The sequence below is a fragment of the Gracilinanus agilis genome, chromosome 3 (assembly GCF_016433145.1).
Source record: "Gracilinanus agilis isolate LMUSP501 chromosome 3, AgileGrace, whole genome shotgun sequence".
Taxonomy (NCBI): Eukaryota; Metazoa; Chordata; class Mammalia; order Didelphimorphia; family Didelphidae; genus Gracilinanus; species Gracilinanus agilis.
Genome location: NC_058132.1, coordinates 359,662,822 through 359,674,521, shown reverse-complemented (window position 1 = coordinate 359,674,521; position 11,700 = coordinate 359,662,822). Strand labels below are relative to the sequence as shown.

At 37.1% G+C, this 11,700-nt stretch overlaps 1 protein-coding gene across 1 annotated transcript in view; it reads right to left on the bottom strand.

The window, feature by feature from the left end:
* Nucleotides 1-9,962: 9,962 nt before the first annotated feature.
* The window catches only part of GUCA1C (guanylate cyclase activator 1C), a 39,389-nt gene continuing 37,651 nt past the window's right edge, over nucleotides 9,963-11,700 (bottom strand). Inside the window, exon 4 of the mRNA XM_044666790.1 lies at nucleotides 9,963-10,093. Coding sequence (XP_044522725.1) covers nucleotides 9,963-10,093 — 131 coding nt within the window. The remainder of the gene's footprint in view (nucleotides 10,094-11,700) is intronic.

The window sequence follows — 11,700 nt, the reverse complement described above, 5'->3', positions numbered from 1 at the left end:
AAATATTTGTACAAAAATATTTTGTGGTGGCAGAAAATTGGAAAATGAAGGGCTGTCCCTCAATTGGGGAATGGCTGAACAAATTGTGGTATATGATGGTGATTGAATACTATTGTACAATAAGGAACAAAAAACTGCTTGATTCCCATATGAGCTGGAAAGACCTCCATGAACTGATGCAGAGTGAAATGAGCAGAACCAGGAGAACACTGTATACAGACTGAAACATTGTGGGATGATCATATGTAATTGACTTTGCTACTAATAGCAATGCAATGATCCAGAACAATCCCAAAGGATTGAAGAGAAGATTGAAATGCAACACTTATCATTTTAAGAAAATCTCCATTTATTCCTATGCTTTCTAGTGTTTTTAATAAGAATTGGTGGTGTGTTTTTAAGAAGCTTTTTACTACAGCTATTTATAAAATATTATGATTTTTGTTTATTGAAATGCTCAATTATGCTTATGGCTTTTGTAATTTTGAACTAACCCTGAATTTCCACCTGGTGAAATATAACATATGTTATGTTATAAACAATATAAATCCCACTTGGTCAAAGTATATAATCTTTGTGATATAGTACTATAATCTACTGGCTAGTATTTTATCTAAATTGTTTGCATCAATATTCATTAGGGAAATTGGTCTACAGTTTTCTTTCTCTGTTTCTGTTCTTCCTGCTTTAGGCATCAAAGCTATAGTAGCATCATAAAAGGATTTTGATAGTATAGAAAATTAACAATGAATTGGGATTTTTTGTGAAAAAATTTAGCCACCTCCAAAAAACCTTCAGATCCTAAGCTCAAGCTATAAGTGGTTTCTTCCCCAGGCTATGAAACTGGATTGGCTGCTCCCTTTCGTTGAGATTTTTGTTGAGGATAACAGGACTTAGAGCAGGGCCAAGAAACCACCTGAATGATTGAATAATTAAAATAAGGGAGTAGTTGGTCACTCAGTGGACTGAGAACCAGAGTAAAAATGGTAAGTTCTGGGTCCAAATATGTCCTCAGACATTTCCTTGCTCACTTAACCCCCACTGCCTACCACTCCTCTGCCTTGGATCCAATACATAGTATTGGTTCTAAGACAAAAGGTAAAGGCTTAAGGGGAAAAAAGAGAGATTAAATCAACAAACTCTAGTCATGCAGTAGGTATCCATGGTGGCCCAGCCAGTTGGCAGAGAGAAAGGAGCTTCTTGGCATCCTTAAGACCTGCCACTTCCTGTGATGAAGTAATAAGGGAGGAGTTGGGGTCTCTAGGTCTACTATCGCAGGGGTGATTTTCTAATTAGAAATGTCTTGGGGAGGGATTCAGAGGTGACATCAAAAGAAGTATATATTGGTCTGTACCATAGAAACTTGAGCTCTTTTGCCCTGCTCACAACTAATTGACATCCATTTGGGTTTGGGAGGGAGCATATTGACTAGCTTAAGTTTCCTTGAGTCAGTAATGAATAAACTAACTTGAAATTTAAGAAATACTGCTTTGCAAGAATTCAATAATTAAAATAGGACTCTGCCTATTTTTTGAATAATGTATATAGTATTGGAATTAATTGTTCTTTAAGTCTTTCATAGAATTCAGCTGTAAATCCATCTCATATAGGATATTTTTGTTAGGGAGCTCGCTTATGGCTTATTCAATTTCTTTTTTTTTTTAGATGAGGTTATTTAAGTATTCAGTTTCCTCTTTTGTTAATCTGGGAAATTTATATATATATAAATATTCATATATTTCCCTAGATTGTCATTTTTATTGACATATAGGTGGACAAAATATCTCAGTAATTGTTTGATTTCATCCTCCATGGTGGTACATTTATCCTTTTTGTTTTTGATACTGAAAATTAGATTTTTAAAAAATCAAACTAACCAATAGTTTAATTGGCCAATACTGATTTTTAAGTAATTATTTTCTTCAGAATTTTTGTGCCTCCTTTAATCAAGCCATTAACCTTATTATTGTACTTTTGTTGAATTGGTTTTGTTCCTTTCTCCAGTTTCTCCTTTATCACTTTTATTTGAATTTTTAAAAAATTTTCAACTCTTTAAAAAAAGTCTTCTTTAGCTTTTCTGGGAATCTTGTTGGTGTCATGTTCAACTTGCATTTTTTGAACCTTTGATTGTCAATGTTTTTATTCTTTCTCTTCTTCTGTCTTTGTGTCTTGAGATTCCCTGTCACAAAATTCTTTTTGTTGTTTGCTCATTTTTTCTAATTATTTCTTGACTTTTAACTTTATGTTGAGAGTTGCACTCTACTTACCTGTGGGGGTGGGTGGGGTTCCTGACCTAATCATCTGTCATATGTCCTTCTGATGCTTCCATAGGCCAATAGAGACTTTTAAGGTTTTGGTTCTTCCAAAGTGTTGTGAACTGGGCAGAGGACTGGTCACAGCCCTCCTGGTTTGTGCACTGATCCTTACCCAGGTTGGGCCCCTGCTTGCTCATAACCACTTCTCTTCTCTCTACCCTAGAATTGAAATGGGTGAAAAAGCTGCCAGATTGTATCTATTCCTTCTCCCTGTATCAGTCAAGGGATTCCCTGGGATCTCTTTCTGATCATGTTCCATTCCCTTACCATCCTTGGGTGCTAGGTTGTTCCCCACTGCTGATGCCACTGCAGCCTATAATCAGTGTCACTTCTACCACACTGTGCTTTTGGTCAGTCCTAACTCTGGTGTCCATAGACCTTTTCTCTGTTTTCCTAAGCTGCCTTGGACTAGAAAAAATGACTCAGTGTGTCTTTATCTTGATTTTCTTGCTCAGAATTGAGTTTGGCATATTTTGTAGATTATTGTAGAGGAGGTGTGTTGGTAGAGCTCAACAAAAATGCTGCCTTCACTTTGCCATTTTGGCTCCCACAGATTTCATTTTTATAACTTTTCAGATACACTTAATACACAGAACAATTCATAACATTGTATAGCAACTTAGGAAAGATAAGTAAAGCCTTTTACAGGAGGTAGTGCGGCAAGAAGATAAAGAATGTTGTGGGGGAAACACACACCAAGTTTGTAGCAGGGTCTTGCCCCAAGAATGGGAGGCTCAAACTCCATATAATTCAGAAGTAAGGAAAGAATTTTATTTGAAGATGAAGACATTTTTAAGACAGTATAGCTGATGGAATAGCTTGAGAGCTCTTCAGATAGCTGTAGGGCTGATGGATTAATCCAGAGGTTAGTGGAATAGACTCTCTGGAGCTGATAGAATAGCAGCTCTCCAGGTGTGGAGTAGCAGTTCCATGTGTGGAGTTGCAACCTGAGGTGCAGATCAGGGTTTAAGGTCTGAGAGCTTGTCATCTCCTATTCCAGAGAAATCTCTACCTTTCCCATTACAGCCTGAAAACTCTGGAAAATTGGAATGGCTAAATTTAAGTGGAGGTATAGTTTTGGATCTGGCACATCACAGGTGAACTTGGGAACACCAGAAAGAGAATAAGGAACATGCTCAGGTTTGGGGGATCCTTAGGGCACATGTCCCACCTGGCATCATTTGTCAATGTGGGAATTGTCCCACTACACTTCTGGAATGGAAACATTATGGGGAGGGATACAGCACAGTAGTATTGATTACCAATATAGGTAATCAATAATTTTTAAAACATTTATTAATATTTATTTTTTTAAAAGTTAACATGGTTACATAATTCATGCTCTTACTTTCCCTTTCACCATCCTTGAGCTCCCCCCTCCCATGGCTGATGCGTATTGCCACTGGTTTTAACATGTGTCATTGATCAACACCTATTTCCAAATTGTTGATAGTTGCATTGGTGTGGTAGTTTCAAGTCTACATCCCCAATCATGTCCGCCTGAACCCATGTGTTCAAGCGGTTGTTTTTCTTCTGTTTCCACTCCTGTAGTTCTTCCTCTGAATGTGGGTGGCATTCTTTTCCATAAATCCCTCAGAATTGTCCTGGGTCATTGCATTGTTGCTAGTACAGAAGTAGTCCATTACATTCTATTTTACCACAGTGTATTGGTCTCTGTGTACAATGTTCTTCTGGCTCTGCTCCTTTCGCTCTGCATCAATTCCTGGAGGTCTTTCCAGTTCACATGGAATTCCTCCAGTTTATTATTCCTTTTAGCACAATAGTATTCCATCACCAGCATATACCACAATTTGTTCAGCCATTCCCCAATTGAAGGACATACCCTCATTTTCCAGTTTTTTGCCACTACGAAAAGAGCAGGTATAAATATTTTTGTACAAGTCTGTTTATCTATGATCTCTTTGGGGTACAAACCCAACAATGGTATGGCTGGATCAAAGGGCAGGCATTCTTTTATAGCTCTTTGAGCATAGTTCCAAATTGCCAGCCAGAATAGTTGGATCAGTTCACAACTCCACCAGCAATGCATTAATGTCCCAATTTTGCCACATTCCCTCCAGCATTCATTACTCTCCTCTTCTTTCATTTTAGCCAGTCTGCTAGGTGTGAGGTGATACCTGTTATGTTGAATCTCTGGGAGCTTGAAGTTCATTCAATGATTGACAGATAAGTCAGTTGGATAGAATGTTCCCAGGGAGGCATGCGAAAGGCAGGAGGGGGCAGTTGAGAACCCTGAGCAGAAGTTCTGGGTCTTTGACCTGTGCTGAGGCGAGAGATCGGTGGATCCTGGTCTTGGAATGAGAGGGTGCAAACATCTCTCTGCAAGCTCTTCCTGTACTTGATATACCATTATCAATCTGTACTTGTCCATCGCCTTGGTGTCTACTGTCCCTAGATATTAGGATTTTCATCATCTAGCTATCTAGGCTTCCCAGGGCCCGGGAGGGATCTGGGAAGTGGGCAGGAGACGAAGAAGAGGGTAGAAAGGGTGGATATATCTCAACTGTTAGGCATAAGATCTACAGAAGAAGAAACTGAAGATTTCTCAGCAGTTTACCTACTCTGGTTTAGTCCTGGCCGGGATGAACCAGAGGGAAGCTACATTATTTCTTCATTTGCCAGCAGTTGGGAGTTTCATTAGTAGCAAATTAAAGTAGGGTCTCCTAAACCTCAGTCCTTTACCCTTATCCTTCTTATTAATATAGAAAGTTTAAAGTACCTTCCTAAATCAGTTTCAAAGCTTGTTTTGGGGAGGGAGACAATGCAATCAGAATATCATCGTTATCCTAGCTGAAGAGCCCAAATCAATATATCAATTAACCCCAGGTGGGTCCTGAAGGGATAAACCTCTTTGACCTGAAGGATCCTGCTTGGGCAACTGTTATAAAGGAGAAGTGTCATCTTATTCCTCTCTGTACATCATTTCTATTACCTCAAATAGATACAAGTGACCTCCTTTAATTATAACATACATCAGAGTTGTTTTGATTTGCATTTCTCTAATTATTAGAGATTTAGAACACTTTCTCATGTGCTTATTGATACTTTTGATTTCTTTATCTGAAAATTGCCTATTCATGTCTCTTGCCCATTTATCAATTGGGGAATGGCTTGATTTTGTATACAATTGGTTTAACTCCTTGTATATTTGAGTAATAAGACCCCTGCCAGAGTTTTTTGTTATAAAGATTTTTTTCCCAATTTGTTGTTTCCCTTCTGATTTAGGCTACATTGTTTTTGTTTGTACAAAAGCTTTTTAGTTTGATATAATCAAAATCATTTATTTTACATTTTATAATTTTCTCTAACTCTTGCTTGGTTTTAAAATCTCTCCTTTCCCAGAGATCTGACAAGTAAACTATTCTATGTTCATTTAACTTATTTATAGTTTCCCTCTTTAGATTCAAGTCATTCACCCATTCTGAATTTATCTTGGTGTAGGGTGTGAGATGTTGATCTAAACCTAATCTCTCCCATATTGTTTTCCAAATTTCCCAGCAGTTTTTGTCAAATAGTGGATTTTTGTCCCAAAAGTTGGGCTCTTTGGGTTTATCATACACTGTCTTGCTGATGTCACTTACACCAAGGGTAATCAATAATGTTTAACAGTTCAGAACTAAGGTAAATAAAGAACAATAAAGGACAATAATTAATAATGTAGAGCAGGCACAAAGCTGATGCCTTTGTTACAGATCCAGCACAGGTGATTGATGGTACAAAATGGGTAACTGATCAATAATACAGATTCTGCAATTCATGCTTGACTAATGCTGAAACTACAGGTTTTGCAGTTGATGTTTAACTAGTACTAACCAGTGAGAAATAGAAGATCCCAGAACATTAGGGTCCTGTTTCCATCACCACCCTCATTGCCCACTGCCCTTCTCCATCAAGAGGGTAACAATCAATGTAAGAATAGGAAATATTTAGAATGCAACTGGTAGGATTTATTATCAAAATAAGAAAGCATTCTTTTGTCATGGGCAGGAGAAAAGAGGAAATGACCAAATACTCTTGCAATTGTGAAAGGTCTTTTAGACAAAACTGCAGGACCTCTTATCCAAAGAAAATAAATAGTAGTTAGAGCTGAGCATGAAACCATTTACTTTATCATGTCCTTCCATAGTTTATTGCACTTTATTTCTCCTACAACAGCAGGTAAGGGACTTTTTACTAATAGGCTGCCAGGTAGTTTGTGGATTAGTCTTTTGAGACTTTCAAAATAATTGTCATTCCTATCCCCATCCTCCAAGAATCCCACCTCAGATATTTACTAGCTGTGAGACCCTGAGCAACTCACTTAATCCCTCTTAGCCTCAGTTTCTTTATCTGTAAAAACAAGGATAATAATAACACCATATATGTGTATATATATTAAAATATATATAGGTTTTATATATGTATACACATACACACACACATATATATATATACATATATATATTTGCTTCTTTACTTTACACCCCTTAAGGTGGCTAGTATGCGGATGATTATCTCCTTAATTAAGAATTTATTGGGCTACTTTGATCTAGCCATACCACTACTGGGTTTATACCCCAAAGAGATCATAAGGAAAAAGACTTGTACAAAAATATTTATAGCCACGCTCTTTGTGGTGGTAAAAAACTGGAAAATGAGGGGATGCCCTTCAATTGGGGGAATGGCTGAACAAATTGTGGTATCTGTTGGTGATGGAATACTATTGTGCTCAAAGGAATAATGAACTGGAGGAATTCCACGTGAACTGGAAAGACCTCCAGGAACTAATGCAGAAATGAACCAGGAGAACATTGTACACTCAAACTGATAACACTGTGGTAAAATAGAATGTAATGGACTTCTGTACTAGCAGCAATACAATAGCCCAGGACAATTCTGAGGGATTTATGGAAAAAGAATGCCACCCACATTCAGAGGAAGAACTACAGGAGTGGAAACAGAAGAAAAACAACTGCTTGAACACATGAGTTGATGTGGACATGATTGGGGATGTAGACTCTAAATGACCACCCCAGTGCAACTATCAATAATATGGAAATAGGTCTTGATCAATGACACATGTAAAAACCAGTGGAAATGCAGGTCAGCTATGGGGGTGGGGGAGTGAGGTGGGTGGAAGGGAGAGTAAGAACATAAATCATGTAATCATGGAAAATTTTTCTAAAAATAAAAAAGTACTCACTAAAAAATAGGAGGAAAATGAAAAAAAAAGAATTTGCTGGGCTAGATTGAGTGGGGGCAGAGGTTCTATGTGACATAAACTCTTGTTAAGGGAGGTGGAGATGAGAGGTGGCACAGTGTGATCAGAGTTAGAGAAAAAAAAACTATGCCCGCCACTCTTGACGTTCCTTAACAGGATTATCCACATAATGAAAGACTAGGTCATGAAAATAATACATTGTTATCATTATCATCACAGTACCTTAGAGATTTATTTATGAGGTGCAAAACATTTGCTTACAAGTACTACAAGAAATGTAATACGTATTGTGTTATTTCCATTTTCTAGATGAGTCTTTCATGGGGCTATATAACCCAGAACATCTTAAGAAAAATTAGTCACCTTAATTATCTCCCAATAGCTCCCAGTAAAAATTCTTCCTTCTCCTAAAATTCCCAGATAAATTCCATCCCCATTTACTAGCACATAAGACTCTTAATCCTAGGGTTATGAATTTCTACTCCATGTTGGGCATCATTTTTGCTAGTAAAATTGGGCTCAATTCAGCCCAATACTCTTAGTGCTAACTCAACATTTTTTTTAATTGTTAACTTTTACTTTCTGTGTTAATAAAAAATTGAAGACAGAAGAGCTAGGTAAATGGGGTTAAGTGACTGGCCTAGGATCACATAGGAAGTGTCTGAGGCCATATTTGAACTTAGGTCTTCCTGACTCCAGGCTTAGAGCTCTCTCCACTGGACCACCAAGATGTGCCCCCAACTAACTATTACTTTTAGCCCTAGTACTTGCCTCTCCTTTAATATCATTGCTTACATAGAAGTAAAGGCTATGCACCAAGCCAGAAGGAAGAGTCAAAACTGGAACCCTGACTCACCACACTATCTCATTTGCTATCTCATTTGATGCTCACAACAGCTCTTTGAGGTGGGCAGGAGTCATCTCACCTTGAGGTTTATTTAAATTGTTTTTAAAGTGTATATATTACAACCAGTGAATTAAAGCATAATTATAGTATGTTAAATGTGAAGACACATCACATCTGCTCTTCAGTCTGTACTTCATATCGGTAAGGAAGCCCAGCTCTGATGGACATACTAATGGGCCTGGGTTATAGAAACCCCAAACTTAGAAGTTATCACCCATCAAGAAATCCCATTCATCATTACATTTGCTCTTGGAAGGGATATAAAAAACATGAAATGTCAGAGTTATAATGTCAGGACCATTTAAAATGTCAAGTGCTTGTTGCTGCATAGTCTGGCTGTCTGCTATACTCATCAAACCCACAACTGGCATAATAATTACAGATGAGCTATCACATTTTCTTGCATAACCAGACACAAATTTATAACAAATTGAAAGAAAACATTCTTATTGCTTAACTCAAAGCTTCTTTGCCTTGGATAATAACACCATAAATGTATATCGTCCTTTACAAAGGGCTTTCACATGTATTCATGGGATCATCAATCTAGAACTGGGAGGGACTTCAGGAGTTGTCTTTTCCAACCCCTTCATTTAGAGATGAAAAACTGAGGCTGAGACAGATTAAGTGACTTGACCATTATCATCAAAATAATGTGACAGAATTGGGATTTGAACTCAGTTTCTGCAACTCCAAATTCGGTACCATTTTGAGGGTAGCACAATATCCTGCTTGATCCTACAAGATGGGTAGAAAAAGGGAATGTTCTCATTGTATAAAGAGAGAAACTGAGGCTCAGAATTTAAGTGACTTGCAACAGTACCAGAGATTGTAAGTGGAAGAACTGAAGTAAGTGGAAGAATCTGACAAGTATTTAGCTCTTTTTACTAAAACACTCAGTTCCTCATGTTGCCTGGGACATTCTTTTAGAACAGAATGTTTATTAATTCATGACTGCATTTAAAATAAAATGAAAGAAGGGAGAGAAAAGACTGGACAAGAACTTAGTCATCAGTAATACATGGTTTCAATAAGAACTAGGAGCTGAAAAATCTTCTTACCAAATGCACATTTATCTGAAACAAATAGTGAGGAGAGAAAGTGATTACCTGATAATCCAGTTCTATTTGGGGACGTGATTAGTTGGTGAAAGTATGCTAATACACATTAGGATTCTGTGCATAAGTGATGGGGTCCAGAAGTCCATCCATTAACTTTATCACCACATTCTAATCTGCAGGACAAAACAACTAATACTTAAATAGAATAACAACAGTGTATCTGTCCAGTAACTTTATGGAAGGTTTCTCAGGGCTGAATATTATAGTTTTATTTATTAGTCTGACTCAAGAATGTCATATCTGCACGCAACAATAGAAGGATTCACTCTCACAAGCGAAAGCTTCACTTTCTTGCTATAGGAGCTATTGTGTTCACTGAGTGTAGGGAAAGACATTGAAGTTTCCTCTAGTCTTGAAGGTTCTTGTCCTTGACCATGGTCTAAGGCAAGCGTCTTAGTTCAGGTGTCTTGTTCCCTCCCATGCTGAATTATTTTCAGTACATTGGAGAGGTCAAAACTTTTGGAAATCATCTCCAAAAGATTTGGGTCTTTTTCTAAGCCACTGATGAATTCTTCTAAAGTCAGTTCTCCTAGAATATAATAAATTTATGAGGAATTAGAGAAAATAGCAAGTTATTTATTGTTGGTATCATTCAATCCTTAAAATCTCTTCTCGCTTGATAATATTTCAATACAAACACAGTTTGTTCAGCCAGTTCCCATTCGATGGATAGTCATTTTCTTATCAATTTTTTATTATAATGACTACTATGAATAACTTTTACTAACATCTTCTTGTTTTTAATCTATGTATCTTGTTTCTCCAACCAGAATCGAAGCCCTTCTTAACCAATTAGTCAACCAAAAGCATACAGCAAATGCTCACTAAGGCACTTATTAATGATTAATTAACTAATTAAGGCACTGCATTGGATGTTTAGGGTATAAAACATTTCCCTTCTGGCTTAATGCCTGGCACACAGAGGTTCTCCAGAAATGTTGCAGGCAGAGACAGAGATGATTGTTTTGGTGATTAATACAACCTGCTTTAGTCAGCTGGAAATTGTGTTTTCCTCATGACAGAGCAATTTATGTTCTTAAACTATGTTATTTTTTTTATAGAATCTGCTTGCCATATTCCCTGACAGCTAAAGCCAGGTGAAACAGAGAAAGTGTTGGGCTTAGAGTTAGGAGGACCTCATTTATATACTGCCCCTTACATTACGTTAATTATTCATGCATAAAATGCTGACCCATTCTGAGGCAAGTAATACCTACCACTGGTATTTCCCCTAAGGACCATGGTCCATGTATGTCTATAATGAACAAAGGTAAATTACAGTTTCACTCAGCCTCAGTTTCCTCATTTGTAAAATGAAGTTGATAATCACATCTATCTCACAGGGTTGATGGATCCACCAAAAGAGATAATACATATTAAAGCATTTTGACAACCTTAATTTTTTTATAATGTTAACTATTACACTCATATGACTTAAGGAAAATAATTTCATCTCTCTAGGTCTCAGTTTTCTCATCTATAAAGTGTCAAGGTTGGACTGAATGATCTATAAAGTTGAGCATAGTTCTAATTCTATCATCTTATGACAGATGATATTTAATCTGAAGGCTTTGGGGCTCAAATCATAGGATCATGGATTTAAAGCTGAAAGTGAACTTGGAATCATCTAATTCCAGTCCTAATCACTTCTAGCTGTGTGACTTTGAACAAAACACTTCAACTCTAGATCGAATTTCTCTCACCTAGCAAATGGGGATTCTGATGTCTTCACAACTTACCTCACAGGGTTGTTGATAGAAAAGTCAAGGCAATAAGCATTTATTAAATGCCTACTAGGTATCAAACACAAAAGGAGACTTTGTAGACTGTAAAGCCCTAGAGAAACAGGAGTGTCTTTGAAGATGTGACCAATTCTGAGGAAAATATGACCAATTCTCAACCATCATGATCAGAGGAAGTAAAAAGACATTAAGGTAACACTTTACATAGATTATTTTATCTGAACCTTACAACCAGGTAAGATTATAATCAAGTTCCTCATTTTACAAATGAAGCAACTGAGAGAAGTAATGAGATTTACCCAGCATCCCAGAGCTAGTCAGATGTCTGATCTGAACCCAGGTCACTTTAAATCCAAGTGCAGTACTCTATCTACAACTCTAGTTTCCTAATAAA